At 42.2% G+C, this 21,632-nt stretch overlaps 2 protein-coding genes and 1 long non-coding RNA gene across 5 annotated transcripts in view; 1 reads left to right on the top strand and 2 right to left on the bottom strand.

Moving 5' to 3' along the window:
- The window catches only part of PRICKLE2 (prickle planar cell polarity protein 2), a 938,433-nt gene that overhangs the window by 309,001 nt on the left and 607,800 nt on the right, over positions 1–21,632 (top strand). The window lies entirely within an intron of this gene.
- LOC142099667 (uncharacterized) overlaps positions 1–21,632 on the bottom strand; it is a 270,464-nt gene that overhangs the window by 72,038 nt on the left and 176,794 nt on the right. The window lies entirely within an intron of this gene.
- ATXN7 (ataxin 7) overlaps positions 1–21,632 on the bottom strand; it is an 85,112-nt gene that overhangs the window by 14,645 nt on the left and 48,835 nt on the right. For 2 of the 3 annotated variants that reach the window (XM_075183363.1, XM_075183362.1), the window contains 6 exons: positions 9,272–9,524; positions 7,745–8,010; positions 5,557–5,639; positions 4,393–4,664; positions 3,036–3,234; positions 2,382–2,503 (listed from right to left, as the gene is read on the bottom strand). In XM_075183363.1, the coding sequence (XP_075039464.1) occupies positions 2,382–2,503; positions 3,036–3,234; positions 4,393–4,664; positions 5,557–5,639; positions 7,745–8,010; positions 9,272–9,524 (1,195 nt within the window). Of the gene's footprint in view, positions 1–2,381; positions 2,504–3,035; positions 3,235–4,392; positions 4,665–5,556; positions 5,640–7,744; positions 8,011–9,271; positions 9,525–12,143; positions 12,392–21,632 lie in introns of those variants that run through there. The other variant, XM_075183364.1, reaches the window with a different exon arrangement.

Genomic DNA, 21,632 nt, shown 5'->3' with positions numbered 1-21,632 from the left:
AAAAGGTGGGTTTTTAATGTTCGTTTGAAAGAGGACAGGTTAGGGGAAGTTCTGATGGAGCGGGGGAGCTTGTTCCAATGGAGGGGAGCGGCGCGGGAGAAGTCTTGGATACGTGCGTGAGAGGAGGTAATCAGAGGGGAAAAGAGGCGACGATCGTTGGATAATCGCAGTGGGCGGGAGGGAGTGTGAATAGAGAGAAGGTTAGAGATGTAGGGAGCAGTGGAGTTGGCGAGGGCCTTGTAAGTCAGAGTGAGGAGCATGAAAAGGATTCTGTAGGGGAAGGGGAGCCAGTGAAGGGCTTGGTAGAGTGGGGATACAGAGGTGGAACGGCGAGAGAGGAAAATAAGCCTAGCAGTGGCGTTAAGTACAGATCTAAGGGGAGCGAGATGAGAGAGGGGGAGGCTGATAAGGAGAAGGTTGCAGTAGTCCAAGCGGGAGATAATCAGAGAGTGGACGAGAGATTTGGTGGCATCCTGGGAGAGGAAGGGCCGAATGCGGGCAATGTTGCGAAGCTGGAAACGGCAGGATTTGGCGAGAGAGTGAATGTGAGGGGCAAAGGAGAGAGAGGAGTCGAGGATGACACCCAGGCACCGAAGTTGGGGAACAGGGGAGATAGATGAGTTGTTAACAGTGATAGAGAGGTCAGAGAGGAAGGAGGTACGAGAGGGAGAAAAGACAATTTCAGTTCAGTTTTAGCAAGATTGAGTTTAAGAAATCTAGAGGACATCCAGGAGGAGATGGCAGAGAGGCATGCGGATACCCTGGAGAGAAGGGAGGGAGAGAGATCAGGAGAGGGAAGGTAGAGTTGAGTGTCATCAGCATAAAGGTGGTACTTGAGGACGAAGGAGCTGATGAGTGCACCCAGAGAAGAGGTGTATAGTGAGAATAGTAAGGGTCCAAGGACAGAGCCCTGAGGGACCCCGACTGGAGGGGAGGTAGAGGGGGAGAGAGAATCAGGGTGGAAACAGAGAAGGAACAGTCGGCAAGGTAAGAGGTGAACCAGGAGAGGACGGTACCGGAGAGGCCAATGGACAGAAGGGTGTGAAGCAGGAGGGGGTGGTCAACGGTGTCAAAGGCCGCTGAGAGGTCGAGGAGAATCAGGAGGGAGTAGTGGCCCATGGCTTTAGCCGAGAGGAGATCGTTCGTAACTTGAGCCAGGGCAGTTTCAGTGGAATGGAGGGGGCGGAGTTCATTAACATTGTGAGAGGTAAGTTCTGAGCGATAACTTACTGCAGTACTTCAGTGCTTAATAACACAGTATTAGGCACTGAAGACAACTGGCATCAACAAAAGAATGCAAACTATGCTGTTTCCTACTGAAAGGATGATAAAGTTTAATTATACAAAAAAAGTCAATAATATGGTGAGATTGCTCAAATCTCCGGAATGTCCGGTTTGGTTAGATTCTTGTGGTTTTCTCTGACACTCCGTTCCATTTAAATAGGGTCTAGATTGAATTGCAAACAATTATTCAATTTTTATTTTGTATTGTGTATCAATAAGAAATTTGCAGTTTGCAGACAATAAGGATGCAACGGACAAGGATGGAACATATATAGGACATATTTTATTATGATCTAGTACTATCAATTTACTTTAGTTTGTGGTGATCTATCTACAGATATGCTGGTATAATCTAGGGGCACAGGCTGGTTTTTGGGGGGCTTGTCTTAGAGACTAGCTGGGTAGATTACATTTGGGATGGTTAATATATTTAGCATACTACCACTAATCTCATCAACGCAAACTGCACGCCATCAAACCTATATAAAGATGGCTGGTTCTGGCTCCTGGCTTCCAGGCTTGCCTTATAGAACATCTCCATGAATAATACCATAGCTCTTAAATAGTCCATTCCTCTTATGTTGCAAAATATTTTATGCAGTTTTACCATTCAACAATTAATATTTAGGCAGGGATACTTAAATCAGAACGTGAAGAAAGCAATTTGAGACACACTGAAGTCTAGATTCAATGTCTGAAATAAATAAAAAAATCTCAATGTGACGTCACGAGTGTGAGCACGGTTGAGGATGGGTTTTTGTGAAGGAAAGGTGAAGAAATACAGATAATAATTCAATAGTCAATCACATAGATTAACAAATATCTCATTTTGTAAGGATATAGTATATGTAAACAAGTCAAAGTGTTCTATTATGATAATGAGCATGACATTGTCATAGGCATCAATACATTGATTTAAAGTGCTCCATTCCCTAGGACACAGTGGAGGCAGCTATTTTGGGGGCCCAGTCCGTGATTCCGCTAGTTCTGTGTGGATGGACTGGCTACATCCTTGTGAGAATCGGTTCAAAATGGCTGCCTCAGCTGTAGGCAGGTAATAGGCACACTAACGTACAAACCACTTGGAAGGAACCTACCTCCACATCTGGGAGTTAAGATGTTTGTCCACCATGAAGTTAAGTGCACATCGGATGTGGTCCCACCGCTTGTCAAAAACGTAATATCCCCTCCCAATCTGTCTGCTACCAAAGGAGCAAAACTGTGAGGGGAAAAGAGTCAATTACTACTAGGCCTCAACAGCCTACTAGGCCTCAACAGCCTTCTCCACAACATTGTATAAGAGAACATTATTCTCAATGACTCCTACAACAAAGTATGTCAACCTGACCATCGCCCCATACTCCCCCCCCCCCCCCCCCAATCACACCATGTAATGTCTACTAGATGCATAACCCACTAAAAGTTGGTAATTGATGCTCAAGACATGAGATTAAAAAGATTACTTTTTTTGCAATAATATATATTAATAATTTGTTTCCTATATCATAATCAGAGATGCATCTGATCAATGTCCTGTTGTTGAATCTGGAACCAACTCCAAACCCTAATCTGTAACGGATACAATATGCTTGTTTTAGATCAGGGATAAACATCAGATTTCAGTGAATATGAACTATTGGGCTGAACCTGAACACTGCTTAGAACCCTTAGGATTTGCTCGATCCCTAAATCACAATCTTAATCCTGATCCTCATCCTGGATTCACCACCCACTATTTCATCAATACTTACAGCTGCTGGTCGTGGGTGATGGTCTGAATAATGACAGTCCAGTTTTTCAGTGGGTTCCTCTTTTTCGTCCCCTTCTCCCTCATCGCTGGACAGGCGGGAGTTCGGCTCAGCTGCAGGTACTACTGGTTGAGGAGATTCGTGCACTGACGGCGAGCCGTTGGGAACGTTACCGCTGTGCTGTGCAGGGTAACCCGACGGCCTGGAGACCCCACAAGGCGAGACAGAAAAATACTCATAAAAACATAACTCCTAAAAGCACGGAAAACCTTATCTGACGTATCTAAAAACAATTAAGAGAACATAAATCTCTTTCTAGAATGCGATTTTATTATGTGTTTGAATGGTAATGCCAATAAAACGTGAAGTGGAGGGGGAGGTAAATTTAAAATGTGGGGACAGATTTATAGTTGTGGTAGGGCATGTCCTAGATCAACTTTAAATTGCAGTGTAAAAATAAAACCATCAGGTATTTGTGTGCTACATGAAAAAACTTACAGTATTTAACTTATGTGCAAAATAATAAACTAATTTGCACCCCTTGTATTGTAACATGGTTTTGTCCAGGAACAAACTTACTCCTTTTTTTTTTTTGCTTTGCTCAGTTTAATGACTCGGGCCCTACAAGTTTACTGTACTAGAAATGTTATGGTTTAGGAAGATATAGGACTCTGAACATTTGGATAAAACTGGTGCTCGGGTGCAGGTAATATAGATCCTGTACTCATAGCAAAATCCAACTTCACATGTGTTACTGATGGCTATGGGCTGCAGTACTTTTTGGCAAAGTTAGTGAAACTAAATTTATAAATGGAAAGGCTTATTCTATGCATTCTCTTTGTTCTTGAACAGTTTTAGGAGCGACATGGTTTGCTTTAAATGTCCTTCTTATAGAAAGATATAAAACATCTAAATAATAAAAAACAATGTAAATCGCATTGCTTTAGGCTAGGAGGATAAACCGCGTTGGACACCAGAACAGCTATATTAATTGAGAAATTAATTTGCGTATTGGTCACTCCATGATGCCATATTTCTGGGAGTGTCAGCACACATCCAAGTCATTGGTAAACACATTTTAACCTATTTACATATAAGGTGTATTTTTTTTTTTTTTTAAATCACACTTCCCTTAGCCTATATAAAATCGGTGCCAGCCACCATCAGGTCAGTGTGGCAGCTCCCAGTCACCAAAAAACGGAGAGTGAAAAGTTGTTTAGAAAAACAAAAAAGTTCTACATTCATTTTGTTGGGAAACCTCACAAATCTACACAATGGAGCGTGAAAACTTTAGATTCTCTCACTGATATCTGAGCGTTATTACTGTATATAAAATACAACATTGGGTGCATGGCCTCACCTTGGAAGACTGGGGTTGTGAGGCTTGGCCTTGCTGGGTACTGAAGGCTTCACTTCAGGGGCAGAAAGTCCATGAGAATTTTGGTGCGATTCCTGGGAAGATTTTGAAGGTGAGGGATGTGGTTCCCTGAGCGCAGACATCTGTTGCTGCTGCTGCTGTTCAGCGTGACGAAGTAATTCTTTTTCCCTGGTTTTGTTTTTGTGCTCGGCTAATAACACATCAAAACCTTTCTTGCGCCCTTGTACTGCTCTCCTGTAGCCTAAGGAATGTGTCTAGGGAAGAAAGAAAAGGATATTCACACACGACTTCACCTGCATAGCCACGTGGTGGGAAGTGGATGGCGTGGTACAAAGTAAAACTGCAGTACTACCTAGGAAATATTATTATACGGACCCTCTCCACAGCTGGAGCACCAGGCTGATAAATGTCGCCGTTTGTCCCAGAGCTGCGCCAGATTGATAATAGAAAATTAGCAAATTCATTTTGTGAGTCAGTCCTACTGCAAACTCCCGGTTCACCACGTGGTAAAGTGAGTAATGTTTTGACCTAACTAATTTACCCCAGTGAAGTCTAATGATTACAGATAGTACAGACTATGTCACATGGTATGCACGGTGGCTAAGTAGTTAGCACTTCTGCCTCACAGCACTGAGGTCATGAGTTCGATTCCCAAGCATGGCCTTATCTCTGTGGAGTTTGTATGTTCTCCCAGTGTTTGCATGGGTATCCTCTGGGTGCTCCGGTTCCCTCCCACATTCCAAAAACATACTGGCAGCTTAATTGGCTGCTATCAAAATTGATCCTAGTCTTTGTCTGTCTGTCTGTGTGTTAGGGAATTTAGACTGTAAGCTCCAATGGGGCAGGGACTGATGTGAGCGAGTTCTCTGTACAGCGCTGCGGAATTAGTGGCACTATATAAACAACTGATGATGATGACTATACCCATTCACTAAAATGAAAATGTTGTGATCACCTATTTAATTGTAAAACTATGCGCTGCATTCAAGTCTTCTCCATCTGCACAAGAACCACCAAGCATGGTTCTCTACTCCAAACATAACATTTGCTATTTTGTGTTAGAGAGCTTCAGGCGGTCTACAAGAGCCTGGATTGCTGGTTACCAGTGTCAGAGATCTAGTTACAAATATCGTGGCTACGACTTACCTTACATGTCAGAGATCTAGTGCAGGGCTTCTTAGTCTCAACATCGAGAACTCCACAGTGTATATCGGGGTCAAACTCTCGATCTGCAAAATGTGTTTATGACAAAATGTCAATGGAAAGCCCCAGGCAAACCTCTGCAGTCTAAAACCTGTGTAATGAGGTACAACTAATGAAAGTCTACTACAAAAATAATTACATTAGTTATAGACTGCCAGAAACCCAACAAACGCTGAAATAAATTAAACTATACATGGTTTATTAATAGTCTAGCAAGCAAAACACTTAAGAGTCTGTTTACAAGTTATGACTTGATTGTGTATATTGCGCGGGGAATCAATTGAAAAAAAATTAAATACCACAAGTGGAATTACAATTATTGTTCCCTTAAAAGGTTTTCTAAACTTAACACACAAGATTATTTTGGAGAACTCACAGATCACAAAAGCTCCGATACTATGAAAAAAATCCCAAATATGACAAAATGTCCTGACACGGAAATAGGACGTTGCATGCACCCTTGATATGTAGTGGATTGCAAACTATTGTTTGCCATCCGCAGTCAATACAGACAGACAGAAATTTGTGTGTGATAAAAATAGTTCCCAGGTGACCACTGCCTCTGACCTCTCTCACTCTGATAAGATCCGGACACTTTAATTTACGCTGGAGAATAGTCGTCCATTTAAATAAAAGTAACTTCATTTCTGGATGGTATAGTGCGAGTTTAAACACTACAAAGGAGCAGAGGAAGGGAGGTCAGCGAGGATGCAGAATGATTCTTTCAGAACATTCCAAAAATGCTGGTGTTCTGATCTGAAGACCAAGAAGGTCCTGACAGATCCATAACATCAGTGTCACGCGCATACCACGAGAGCTCTATGGATGTGGGCGTGTCACCCTGGAAGACACACCTCCACGCCAGGAAATAAATGCTGCAACATTGGGTAAAGGTTAATCGCTCATTACCATTAAGTAGCAATTAGAATTCCTCCGCTGCCGGGACTCTCTGTACTACTGAACTCACACATGTGCATTGCCAAATGTGATGAGTGGTTTATTCACTGTGACCAAACTATGATATTCTGATCTGTGGTCAGACCAATTTTGATCAAACTAGTTGTTTGTACCAGAGGTTAGAATCTGCAGCTGTCCGCTTGTTCTGCCTTAGGCTGGGTACACACTGCAGTGTTTTCAGCCAATTATCGGGCCAATAAAACTATAAACAACAGTTCGGCACAATAGGACAGTGTGTATGCAGCAAAGATGGACGATTATAGTTACAAAGCGCATCATAACGTTTGATTTGATTTATAAACCAGACTAAAAATCTTGGAACGGTGTCGTTCCAATCCTGCAGTGTGTAGGTATTCAGGACCGGCCGTGTCCATAGATCTCTATAGAGTGTGCAGAGTCACAATCTTTTCAGCAGATGGTTGTAACAGATATAGAGCACAGATCTGAAGGTAAATCATGTAAAACGTGTTTAGGATGTACACATAAATCGGCATGCTGACTGGGACTTTCAGGTGTTGAAAAAAGCGCTAAAGATGTTGCATCGGGAGAAGTGTTCTGTAATGTGTACCCAACCTTACGCTGCAAATCAATGTACGGATATCATGATCTTACAGCATCCGTTCTGTCCACTGTGCAGATGTTGTTCCCTCATTGTTCCATGATCACCTTAGACACTGTTGCTTGTAGTCACTGAAGCTCCTGCCCAATACATCCCCAACAATCCTCCCCTCTCTTTCCACATCAGTCAGGTCTCCTCTTGCAGCCAAGCTGGTATTAATTCTAGCAACCAGGGTAGTCCAGCATTTTTATATATGGTCCTGACCCTGATGATGGGATAGCGTTTGCTTAATTAATGCACGAGCCACATGTGTGTGGAAACCTGTGCTTTCAATATGCTTGGTGTCCGTCATTTACGGGGAGTTTCTATTTTTTTTTTTTTTAAGGGTGAGATTCCCAGAATACATTGTGCACGTGTGGAGAAGGATTTTGGAAAGGGTGCAAGGCCCTGGACCATTCAGCGGGTGGTGAGCGGCTAATCTCCAGGTTTCATTTTTCACCAGACTAACTTGGCTGATTTTTGCAAAACTGTCAAATTGCTTTATATAAAGAGTAGACCAGTAAACCAGTTACAGAGTAGAGATGTGTAATAAAAAAAATAATAATACATAAATACCTGACAACCTCTTGTGTAAATATTTCCTACAGTGTGTATCGTCCGGTTTCTTTTCCACATTCGGAGGAGTTGAGAGAATTCCTTTACCGTTTGGTATCTGTCCAGGGGAAGGCAAAGGTGGCTTTGGTATTGATTGCCAATTAAGGCCAGTCTTTACTGAGGAGCTGACAGAAGAGGAACAGGTAGACCCAGCAGCAGATTTTAATAACACGCCATCCATCTTTGGGATTGTATGCATCTTCTCCACTTTAACAGAGGGTGTCATTCTAGTGTCGGGGGAACATGCAGAAAAGGTCAATGAACCTTCAAACAGTATTTTGATTTACAGGAAAGTAAATATCAATAAAAGTAAAATACAGATGACTCATTAGCAAAACAAGAGAACCAACACATTTTAAACAATCTAAATGAAAACTAAATAGCAGTCCTGTTTAAATAACCTTCTTGGGATGAGATTTTTGCAGAACATTCCATACACACTTTATATACACTATACAAAATGTTACTGTACAATACTCTCTTTATACATCACTTACTCATACCGCCTAACATTTAAAATATATAAATCATAGCCATGCCTCTGAATTAGGGCGTGCCCAGGGGCTGGGGGGCATTTGCCCTCCGGGTTGGTCCCATAGTGGACTACCTTGGGCTGGGTCATTTGCATTTTTTTTTCCTTTGAAACATTCCTAATAGGCTGCCGTGCTCAGTCTTGCCCTTCGAGCTAAAATTTGCCAGCCCTCCCCTGGGCGTGTCCATACCACAATGGATGCGGCCTCAGCCAAGGTGTGTGTTTGGTGCTTCTGAAACTCTGTCCTGTCCAAATATCATTCGCTCTAAAAACTACCTTCAATTACTGCACACACCAGAGGGGGATGAGCATGCTTTATATCTCTTGTCACAATTCCGATTTGCATAATCCCTGCAAAAAAAATCCAAAATAATGAAAGCCGGAATGAAAATGAAACAGACTTACTTTAAATCCGACGATGGAGATCTCCGATTGGATCATCATGCTGACAGCAAGCCATTCTGATTGTAGAAGTGTTCGCCACTGCAGACTGACGTCACCGCGACGTCTGTCAATCCAACTGTCAGTCAATTGCTGTCAACATGATGATCCAATCGGAGATCTCCATCGTCGGATTGAAGGCAAGTCCGTTTAATTTTCATTCGGGTTTTCATTATTCAGATTTTTGCCAGAGATTGTCCGTCGGAATTGTGGTAATCGCAGAAACGATTACCGCCGACCAGAGACACCATCATGGCGAGTGGAGCCATACTTCCCAGGAGTCGGGACAAAAGTGCCAATCCGCCGAACGGTTCCCTCCAATCAGGACTGTCCTGCCGGTATCGGCACAGTTGGCGGATGCTTCCTGCCAGGGGCATTCGTTACACAAACATGCATGTTTGTTCATTTCATTATACAGGTCAAATCTTGATCATGCCAACCTCATTCTAGTGTCTACTGATCGGTATTCCAGGTTGGCAATATAAAGATGTAGCCGTAGTATATAAGTAACTTACATTTTGTCTTGGGGTGCTTTGCTGTGCTGTACAGGATGCATCGACCTGTTTCCACCTATCTGTAGCTTGTCTTTGGGAGATTTTATAAGCTTGGAGTTGGAGGAGGCACTACCGCTGGCACCGCTGAACGTACGCGCGCTGCCTATACCGCTGCCCGCTTTGCTTTTTGTGGAAGGCAGGGAGGAGTAGAGGGAATACACAGACGATGATGGAGGTGTTACAGGGGGCTTGCCGCAGGAACCATGTCTTCTTTCTACAATAAAAAGGAAAGGTCACTGAAACAACATAAGGCAACTCCATGACAAACATCACCCATCTCTATGCCAGCCATAGTCATGTGTGCCCGGCGCTGGCGGCACAACCATTTACTACTTCAAGGATTAGTGCACAAGTTGGGGATATTGAAGAAAACTAGCGTAAAGGAAAACCCTGGCTTTGCCCATACCAACCAAACGTTTGCTGTGATTTTCTAAACTGCGCTACAGAAACGACAGCTGTAATCTGATTGGTTGCTGTTTCCCCGATTCACTAGTCTTCAGAAATATCTCCCACTGAGCTGAAAATAACAGAACAAAAAAAAAAATAATGTCTGCTCCATGTGTTTCTCCTAATAAGTCAATATATTTATTGATACATTTTATAGAACTGTAGTTGCATCCAGTGAGCAACTTTCTAACAGTTTGCAGAGTAAACCGTAGTGTTCCGACAATCAAAGAGGTAAAGCAGCAGCTTCTACACCTATTCACATTTTTAAAGTTTTGTCCAATGTTAAACATGTAAAAACTGTATGTATATATAATTCATTGCATCACAACATTGCAGTATTTGTGCACTTCAAAATAAGTTCAATTGTGTACTGTAATCATATGTGAACCCTACATTTCAGCAATATGCAATAAATCCTTTCCAAAGAGTCCACGATTTAAAACTGAGCCATTCCATTAAACCAGACAGGGCCTTAATAATGCAGAACTTAGAATTCAGCAAAGGTCCAGGTGCTAGATGGAAGTCTGGGATTAATGTGCCTCCAATAAAAATGTATCTTTATGTCTGAAAGACATTCATAGCGGACACTTAGAACAAGTACAATCTTATCACATAAAAAAAACCAGGAGTCTTAGTCGACAACATTTTCAACCGATTAAAGGAAAGCGATCATTGCTCACCCAAACAAAAACTCATTAGAGATAAATCTATAGATAGTAAGCTTGCCTTGTATAGACTGTAAACTCGTGAGCAGATCCCTCTTACCTCTTTGTCTCTTAATAACCGTATTTGTTCCCAATTATAAAGTGCTGTGGAATATGCTGGTGCTATATATCTAAAATGTTAAGAAATGTTTTCTTGTACAGTCTTGACAGACTGTACACAGTAGACACCACGTGGCGTAACAAACGCAACCAATTTCGCACGAACGTGGTTCATGATCGTGCAAAAAAAAAAAAAAAATCAGTTTAAACTTAAGCATAAAACACTTATTTGCATACTGTTGTCATTTGCATACTGCCCTAAGCTCTACCCACCAATGAAGCATCCTTATGAAGATCCAGTTACAAAGCCAATGGCCTTGGCAACAGCATTTGTTGACAGCAGAAGGCAAAAGAATACAAGTAGCAGAGAACAACGATACAAAGCGCATAATGAGTGTTTGATTCCATGAACGCAGCAATGAAATATGGCCTTATGCAAGAATATAACAAAATGCGAAGCAAAGAAGTCAAGATTATGTAGTGGTCGTTTTGGGTCAAGAGGTGGGGTCATGCATCCCCCTCGCGCCAAAGCACCCACGTGATGCCACCCTTGATCACATCAGTATTGCAAGAACCAAGACGCTGGTTTATAACAGCGTAAACAGAGTGGCTTATTTCATTGATAGGATCAAATAAATAATTTCAGCTAACCAATGGCTGTGATTGTGTTTAATCCCTTCTTACACAGTTCTTCAGTTAGTAACACCAGGTTCCGCGTTCACAGTGTGCGCTAGAATTCTGGGACAATGAACATTCCAAATGACAAAATTCCAGTGGCATGACATGGGTCTAACCTAGGGAAACAGGGAGCCAACACAATGTAACGCAACTGTGGGAAGATTTGGGAACAGAGAACATAATGGCCAAATGGAGAATTGCTAGATAAGGCCAGAAAAAGAGGGATGACAACATGAAGCCTATGGCCCTGTTTGGCCCCAAGCCCTGGAAGATTACTAAACGCAGGCCTCTATTTTTCTCCCAGACCATTGAGGCTTAATAAAATAGAAATAGGAAGATTACAAAAACCAAAATAACAATCAACATTTAAATAGTAAAAAAACAAAACCATAAAAATAAATACTGTAACAGAATATACTTTAATGTATAAAATAAAAAAATTAGAACAATGCATCTATCAGAACAATGAATAAGTATAAATAAATTCTGATAACATTAAAGCATCTACGGTTACTTTATATAATATACTATAGTAAACAGTGCGCTGTTTCGGCCAATAATTCGCAGCAAGCGTTGGTCTTAAACCTCAGTATTTCCCGTGAGCATCAGCATTTGCCGGTGTTAATAGCAAACACAAGTCTGCATCTGCTTTTGAAGTTTGGCCAAGCCACTCAAATGACATTTCACAAAGGCTTATGTGGCCCGCTTGCAAGCGGTTAATCCCTCGTTGCGAGATTATCCACTTTGATCAACTGTGTTCTGGGCAGATGACTAACAAGTCGAAAAGAAAGAGCGCAATACATAAACAAAACAAAACAAAAAAGTAAAATAAAAATAAATAAATAGAAGAGGAAGAATGTGACATAACAGGAGAAGAATAAAGAGGTGTGTATGATATATATTTCCTGCAGTTCCGTGTTGTGCGAGATCAGAGCTATACCCACCTTCTGCAAACTCCATGCAGAACTGGGCTGGCAGCCAATTCCAACCTTGCGTTTAACAGAGACAGAGAGGAAACAGAAACAAACACTGGATTCCACCCTCCCCACAGCCCAATCCGTGATAAATCTTCCCAGCAGCTCCCATTCACATATTTTGTCAGTGTTCCGTTGCACCCTCTGTTCCTGACAAGTGAGACCTTGCTGTCATGCTTTGGGGTCTGCCCACACACTCCTGCACAGGCTCCATGTTTGTGCTTATGTAACATTTGCCAGTATTGTAAAGTGAAAAAAAAATCAGTCGAACAGGTCCTGGCAGATAAAGAGGAAAAAAAAAAAAGGGGGAGGGAGGAGATGAAAAACGAAAACAAGGGGGTGTGACTTGATCTTTCAAATGTGGCATGCTGACACCAACAGAGCTGTTATCTTTCAAAAGCAAGCAAGCTGCTGATAGAGTAGCAGATTGCCAATGTGATGGATAAGGTAGTGATGCTGAGATATAGGGAATTAAATCATGCTGTCTGTAGTTTAAACACAGTTAAAGGACAATTTAAAACTAAAAAAGAAATAATGCAATATAAAATGGGACCCGATCACATTTATACATGACGATTCACAAAGCCAATACTTAGTTAAAGACGGAGGGTTATTTTCCAACATGCTGAAAAGGTGCAAAGCTGTACTTGTACCACAGCAACCAATCAGCAATTATCTCTCCGCTCAAAGAGAGCAAATGTCCGATTGGTTGTTACGGTTTTAGTGCAAATTTGCACCATAGTTGCCGGAATGTCCGGGAGACTCCCGAATTTCCCAGGAAAGCAGGGCAACCTCCCACATTCTACCCACTTCATTAGTGAAGTGGGTGGGATCGGGGTCTACCATAGCGATTCACAGGGTCCTGGGGGAGTGGCCATGTGGAACATGTCACCGTGGCACCCTGCAGCAATAGGCTGAAAATGGCGATGGGCTGTGAAGGGGCGGGGACTAATGACGCGACCCACGTGGCCATGCCCCCAGGAATCGGCAGCGTGATCTCCCCTCCTGGAGGGGAGATCTGAAAAGTTGCCAACTATGATTTGCACCTTTGAGCAAAAGTATGAAATTATAATGTTCACTAGCAGCTAGGCCCAGAAGGTGGCACAGTGGTTAGCAGTTCTGCCTCACAGTGCTGGGGTCATGAGTTCGATTCCTGACAAGGTTTGTTTGGTCTCCCCGTGTTTGTGTGGGTTTCCTCCAGGTGCTCTGGTGTTCTCCCACACTCCAAAAATGTAGTAGTAGGTTAATTGACTGCGGACAAAATTAACAGTAGTGTATTTGTCTTTGTCAGGGAACCCCAATGGGGGAGGGACAGAAGTGAACAGCGTCTGATTAAGGGTTTAGGCCGCCTTAGGACAATACGCTCGTAGCGCCCCCTCGCTTCCATGCCAGGCTAAGGAGCGGTTGGTAAAAACAAACTTCTTTATTTTAAAACCCGGCATCTTTCACCCCACCCACCACCACCAATGTTTAATTTCATGTGATTTAGAAATTAAGCTCCACTTTTTAAAAGTGTCGCAGAAAGTTTTATCGCTTGTTTCATTTTTATTAAAATCAGAACTGTACAGCAGAATGGACAGGATACATTATTACTGAGGGTGAAGATGCGATGGGGCTGTCACGTCTGCACCAGTGGCCATGCTCGTCTCTCCTATCCGCTTATCGTCAAGCACCCACCCGTGGACGACTCATTGTCTTCAGCCTTTACTTTAAGATTAAAACCTTACTAGATTTCTCTTTCAGGTTTTCTTTTAACCTTGGAGAACAACTATTCTGTAATATTTTAAAATGACCTGCAGTTTATACATCTCCGTCACAATTTTGCACCTTTTAAATGTTTGCACACCCCCCCTCCTTCCCCCGAAAGAAGAAAGTCTTGCCCCCTGGTCAGCCTGTAGGATAATCAGGTCATGGGCGAGATGACAAATATTCTCTGTACAGCGCTGCAGAATTAGAAGCGCTATATATGAAAATGAGAATGATGATCCTTGCAGTGAAGCAAATAAGCTTTAGTACTGGCCACTTACACAGATATATTACTGGCAATAACTAGTAAATAGGCTCTTTATTGTCACATGTGTAGTCTTATACACTTGAGCAATGACGAGATAGAGACGATCAAAACAGATCAGCAAATTTTCTTACATGCCAGTTAGTCCATCTGACTGGTGATCCCCGCGCTCAGTCAGGCCCCCAAATGGACCAGATCAGGTCCCATTCTGTAAAACTAAAGTCTGATTAGATAGAATTAGGCAAATCTCCCATGTTCTCCAACATCACAGTATCCCCTAGCCTGCTAATCCTCAAACGCTCCCTCATAACCCACCTGTTCAGGAAAGCGAGCAGGGCTCTCTTCTCCTGGTGTCCTCCTCCTTTGGCTCCTCAGCTTCATTTTGCACAACAACAATAGGCCTCTGCCCTTGGTTCACCCTTTCCATCCCATCTCCATCACTGCTTTGATCCTGTTCGTAGCACCCCAGTGCTGGGCACAGGTCAGCCTGTTTCATGTTACTCCCCACCTCTCCCCCTTCCCTTTCATGGCTTCTGTGTGCTCTAGTATACACTTACACCCCTTTCCCTTGTTCACCTGTTCTCAGTTAAGTTGTTTTTTCTTTTATTACACTGTTTTTTTGTACTGCCCTGTATGCTGTGTCCATGCTCTATGTACGGCACCGCAAACCCTTTGTGGACCCCATATAATAATCAATCTGATCTGTGATAATGCTCAGGATGTGTACGGCCATTAGCCCACAAGGCTGTTGGACTGATGGGACATTTTGCGATCCGACTGTTCAGCCAAACCCCCAAACGACCAGATCTGGTTGTCCTGAACGCCAAATTTGACAGACTGGTACAGTACACTACTGACATGGCATGACCCAACTCCCTCACCCTAAGCTATGGTCATCTGGTAACAGCCATTTAGGGCTCCGAAAAGCTCACTGTGGTGTATTTCCAGCAGGAATACTGAAGGGAAGTATGGTGCATGTGGAGACCACAGAGCATTATGTCAAATATCTTTAGATCTGAAAAGATTAGACATTAACACCCAATAAACTTACTGTGAAAGCTGCTATTCTAAATAAAGTGACTAAAACACTGAACGAAGAGCAGAAAAGGAATATATGTTCCTGCGCAAATAATCCAGATACTTATCAATGCCAATATCACATGTACTGCCAACCCTGTGATTTGCCAATTGGTCATCTGCCAATAAGTACACTCTGTACCTTAGGTAACGGACTATAGAAAATAAAATCTGATGGGGCACGTTTCAGCCAAGGTGAAGATACATTATACAGCATAAAGTCTGCACGTTAAATACTAAGCACTACATTGTATGGGGGGGGGGGGGGGGGGTTGGGGGGGAGGGAAGGTCCCTATAAATGTAAATGGGATAATATATATTCTGTAGATTTAACTCATCTGATGCAGAAGCAAAGGTTTAACTCATAACATGAATCAAAGGTTTCTGGGTACTGCAATGACGGTTTTTTTTTTTACACTAACCTGTCACTAAAATCAAATAAATGTAGTTAAAATTACTTCTTGCACAAAAATAAATTATTGCCTGTGAAGGAGTCTTCACTTACAGCAGTTGCAAAGATTATAATTCAAGGAAGCATTGTATCATCACCTATGGACTCAAAATGAACATTTAATCATTTGCTTATAATCATTACCTCATCTTATAATTGATAAAGAAATAACGTACATCCAATGAAATATTTGCGAGCTCGTCTTTCTAAAAGAGTTGAAGAAAGTGACAAAACTTGATGGTGCAATTTAGTTTCAAAACTAGATTTGTCTTGGTGATATTTAGACTACAGCAAACAATTAATTTTTCAGTAACGGACACCTATTATGGGAACAGCTACATTATGTAGCTTACATGTTTGACAGATATGATTCATGATGAAGGCTAAGGAGAGAAATGATAATGGCACTGTATGGAGTACCACCGCTTCCTACAATACAAAGAGAGACTCTGAACCTCTTCCTTGTTGAAGTATCCGCCAAAAAGACGACGACTTTCCAGGATAACATAGATAGATGAGCTAAATCAGACGGCCCACAAGAGGAGACTTAACACCAATGTAGAGCTTGAGCCAACAAATGGTTACATTTCTACAAAAAGCTACTTACAGTTCTGATTACAATAACAATACACCGGTAATTTAATGACTGTCAGGCAACATATTAAATCGCACGATTTAGAGTTCTATTAACATCCACTTAGAGAGTGAATTGTTTTGAACCATTTTGCTAGTAACAATTAACAGAACAGGAACGGTTTATAGAAGTCATTGTGTATAGAGAACATTATTCCGTGATTTCCATGAAGTTGAACAGGAAGTACCCAATAATCCACCGGACAGCGTCAAACTGCAGCAAAAGTCACATAAGTGCGAGTGCCGCTATAATATATGCGTACATGAGTAATGTCCTGGTACAATGTCCTATAAAGTGTACAGCCAAACTCCATCATTGCAGCACAGCAAACACACTGATAAGCGATCCCTAGTGTTTGAAGAAGAAGACAAAGCAAGTCATGTCTGTAAAACTGCATGAGCCATGTGAGATAGTCACTGTCGGGTTTAGACTGGGATCCCTAAACATGGGGAAAGTCAAAGGCAATAATAATAAAGGAGACAAGAAGAGTTCAACCTTCCCCATGCGTACACGTTACTTTATTATTCTACAAGGAGCTCTAGTTGCTACAGCATATTAAGAGGAATATATACTTCCTTTACGTCAATAGAAACGGTGGCTAAAGCTGGGTACACACTACAGAAATTTCAACCAACTTTTTATGCCAAGCGATTTTACATGCGATCGATGATCCGATCGCTCGGTCCATGGACTGCATACACACTAGCCTTGTTTAGGACGATAAAGGAAAGAGCGGACGTCCCGTTAGCGACTTTTTACAGCCATGTTGTCGTGAGCAATGACTGTAATTTCGAACTCACTGTTGTGGATCGGTCGGAAGTTTATACACACTACACAGCGGAAACGAGATTGGAACGAAAATATTAAATGGTACGACCAACGAAATGAGGTGACTTTCGACCATCGTGTCACTGTACACACTGACCCGACTTTTGAAAGAGCGGTCGTATGTCGGCTGTTTGAGCCGATTATTGGATGAAAACAGTGTAGTGTGTGTACCCAGCTTAAGTGGTTAGCACTTCAGCCTCACAGCACTGGGGTCATGAGTTCGATTCCCGACCATGGCCTTATCTGTGTAGAGTTTGTATGTTCTGCCCGTGTTTGCGTGGGTTTCCTCTGGGTGCTTGGGTTTCCTCCCACACTCCAAAAACATACTGGTAGGTTAATTGGCTCCTAACAAATTGACCCTAGTCTGTTTGTGTGTGAGTGTGTGTGTGTGTGTTAGGGAATTTAGACTGTAAGCTCCAATGGGGCAGGGACTGATGTGAGTGAGTTCTCTGTACAGCGCTGCGGAATTAGTGGCGCTATATAAATAACTGATGATGATGAAGATGAATAGAAAGGTTGAGACCATAATGACATCAACATTCCCTCATTTTCTTAGCAATGTCAATCTGAATAATGACATCAACCCTGATGTGTATGTACCATTTAGGATATAAGCTCTCACAATCAGGGCTCTCTTTCCTCATGTTCTCCTACTATTCAATCACCTTCTGTACCTCTAGGTCTGCTTCTCTAGCTCTGCTTTATTATAAGATAAAAATATATTATATTATTAATACTGTTGTAGGATACAGCACAAGGAGCAACACTGATTGTGTATTCCATATTAGCTATACGAATATCACCATGTAGCACACATCCAGAACAGCAGAGTGTGTCTATATACTGTAAGTATAGAAGGATTGGTCACTACACAAAGTCGGGAACACAGGACATAAAACACACTTCAGGATGTGTAATGCCCTGAAAATAATCAGCTAGAGAACTTTGGATGCACATAAAATTCCAGTAGTGTCCTGTACTGAAGACTAAACACTTGTAAACAAAGAAATGTTACAGCCACTACCATCGTGAAGATTTTTATGAACAGAAGACGCTTGCCGTTTAGTAAAAGATGGTCATATTATATTATATACAGTGCATTTAGGCCAGGTACGCTCTGTCGGTCAAACGATGCAACTGATATGCACTTTTAAACACAAATGCAATAAAAAAAAAAAAAAGTAAATAAATAAAAATTATCATTGAAAGACCGTGGATGGAAATAGATGCCCCTTGAATTCATAAATGGGTGGCCTTGGTGAGCAAAACTGTTATTAAACAATATACATTAAGAAATGTAATCATATCCAGCGTAGGTGAATGGATGAAGGATGAAGACTGGGGGGAAGGAGAGGGGTGAAGATCTCCTGGTGTGCCTCAAGTTTGTTTCTAAACATTTAAACTTGAATACTAATTATCCATGTTTATTAATGTAGCACCAGCTTATGCCATGGGTGGCTATTTTACATACTAAACACGTTGGTAGCTTGTTTTAATGTATCAGAAGATAGTTGCACAGATCAATGGTTATTCAGGAACAGAAGCCTCTGTAGAGTCCACTAACCCCACAATAAGTTTCCTCAGTACTCCAAGTTCCTTAGTGTGAAGTAGACTGGTCACCCAGCGTAAAGTTTATATTGTGTATTATTCCTTTACCGGGGCTAAATAATCCTATACTGTTAAAAAGGCACACTGTATATATTACCCTGGTCATTGAAAAGCTTGTGTGATGCCACGTTCATGTTCAATTTATTCTAATTGTACCTTGGGATAGTTCTTTGTTGTTGGTGGGTTTTCTATTCTATAGGACCATACACATTTGTGTTGAAGTCACTGGACACTGCTTTTTCATTTCAATGCATTCAAAGCATGTCGCATGTCAACCCCACTTGAAGTCCACTGTGTTGTTAATAGTGGGAACCATGCTTGTGGTCACCTTGTACTTGATCGTTAGAGCAAAGATAAAGCCCATTTGTGGAAGGTAAACGGATACATACGTCTATGTACAGCAACGAACTCCACTCTCTTCATTCCAGATTAATAATGTCCCTCCTTAAACGGAAATCTTTTGCACTCCAACATAAAATTAGATGCATGGGCGCGCGCTCATGCCCTCTCTTCAAACTCTTCCCATTGGTTGGTGCAAACTTCTGCTCTTCTTTAAACTCCGCCATCTTGCTCTATAAACCTATGTGCGCTGGCAGACATCTAGACACAGCACCTCCAGAAAAGGGTTATGCACTTTGCAGATGAGGCCCAGTTGTCCGTTTACAATGGCTCCCGTTACACTCCGATATAGAATATACCAAATGAATACATGCTGGGCTATTGCCAAGATCCAGCTTTGTGGAGGGGGCTCTGTTAACAACACTACAGCTTGGCGTACCTGAGGTTTGGTGTGTGCACTGTACCAGGCAGACTGCTCACAGCGTAGATTGGAACGCAATGATTTGCCGTGTGCGCTGCACCGGAGACAGCCGGCACTAAGCACTGGCACACTGCGGTCTTAAGGTGGGCACCATAAGAGGCTGTTGGGGGGCGCAAAATCGACTTCTCCACAAATCCAATTTGCATGCACTGTGCTGTGATCCCCAACACTTACCCACAGGCTAAAGACTCACGTGTATGGATTATGCTGGGACAAGGAAACTTTCCCTAATAAGAGGTACTATCCTATAAAGGGAGCAGATGGCAGAGGACAGAAGTCAATCCTCTTATCACATACAAGGTGTTGGCAATTAAGAGGAAATATCAGGAAAAGAAATCCCTTCCCAAAAAAATAAAACAGTCCAGGTCGGGCGGAGCCTGAGCCTACAGCCCCGTTTCGGAGGACACTTAGTAAAACATCCTTACCATGGAGAAGTTATATTCTTAAAGTGCTCAGATTCCACTTGGTGGAGCTTAAGCCCAGGGTGATGGCTGTAAAGCCAGATGGCCGAAGGAGAAAAGCATCAGGAACACAGCTCTGTGGTCAATAGCGCCTGACCGCAGGGCACTCAGAAATGTAGTACAGCCCCTCAGGGGATTGTTCTGAAGCTCACTCTGTTATACTGACAGCAGTAACAACCTCCTACACTGTGTCCTACACCCAAGTATAAGCAGCTCTGCTCCCTTCACCTTGTCAGGCATTACAGCAGTAAGCAGAACTTAAATAATTCCAGTTAAATATAAATTTAAATAATATACAGATTAAGATACCTATAATAGACATTGAGAATGAAACGGGTCTTCTCATCTACAGGCAGTGGAGGAAGCAACATGCATGAGAATATAGCCTACCCAATTACTAGTGACATCAATGAGGCATGAGGCATGAGGCATACAATACCTCAGGGGGTCACTGCTCCCAGGTGAAAGGATAGTCATGCCTACTGGTTCAGCCCAAAAGATGGCTGCCCCCAGAACATGCTTGTGACATGTATAATCGCATGTACGACATTGCAGGAGAAGTGATACTGAGCAATTGTGGATTTAGTTTTAAAAAATAAAAATAATAATTTAATATCTGTTCCTAGAATTTGATGGCAAATAGGCTGCTGTAATCTGACACCTACAGAACTGCAGCGCACACATATCACGTAGCACACAGTACAGGGCAAAGCACATTCATGCCACTGAGAGGCAGCGGATAATATAGAGGCTTGTAGGGGGCACAGTGACAATAGGAAGGGTCCCCCTATGTGCACTGATAATACAATGACTCATTCTCCTCCATGTGAAACAAACATGTCACTCAGACAGACACAAAAAGCAGATATACTCATCAAAAGCACCGTCAGGCCTGCATGAGAGCCGCTTACTTTACCTAGCAGCTGGTGTCACACATTGATGTTGTGGGCTCCCCCTGCTGCTTAATTATAGCAAAACAACTTCCGCAGAACCAGTGCTACGTGCTTCAGCTGCTCAGCTCACACAGTGAATATTATTAAAATATACCAGTGACGGCCAGCTGCTAGCAGTGGCTATACAAGCTGCCTGCATATCTGTACATGCTGCCCTGCTCAGGAGACTCTCTGGGAGCCTCCCAAACTAAGGATGTTCAATGATAGGCCAGGAATTGTCTTTCAATTCTGCAGTTATACAAGATATGGACAGGAGTCGTCTAAAAGAGTTTTCTGAGACAATACTGATTGTGAACCGTCAAATAAATGTTAGGATTAATCGTATTTCCAATTACTGTAAAATCTCAAGTGTTGTGAGATTATCAGTCATAGGACTATATCAGTACAAGGCAGCATGTAGACAAAGTAACTTCTCAACTAATGCCCGGAAACAATTAAATAAGTTTCTAGAAAAAAAATGGTTCACTTCCTGCATTGTGTGTAGATTATAGGTCCACTACAAACAGAATATCTGTACATTAGGCGCAGCTCGCTCCTCTTTCCTGGATTTCCTATGTGCATTGATGTACATTTATAACAATGGTGCCTCACTCCTTTTCCTTATTTTAAAAGCATG

The sequence above is a fragment of the Mixophyes fleayi genome, chromosome 8, assembly GCF_038048845.1.
Source record: "Mixophyes fleayi isolate aMixFle1 chromosome 8, aMixFle1.hap1, whole genome shotgun sequence".
Classification (NCBI taxonomy): Eukaryota; Metazoa; Chordata; class Amphibia; order Anura; family Limnodynastidae; genus Mixophyes; species Mixophyes fleayi.
This window is presented reverse-complemented; position numbering and strand designations above follow the sequence as displayed.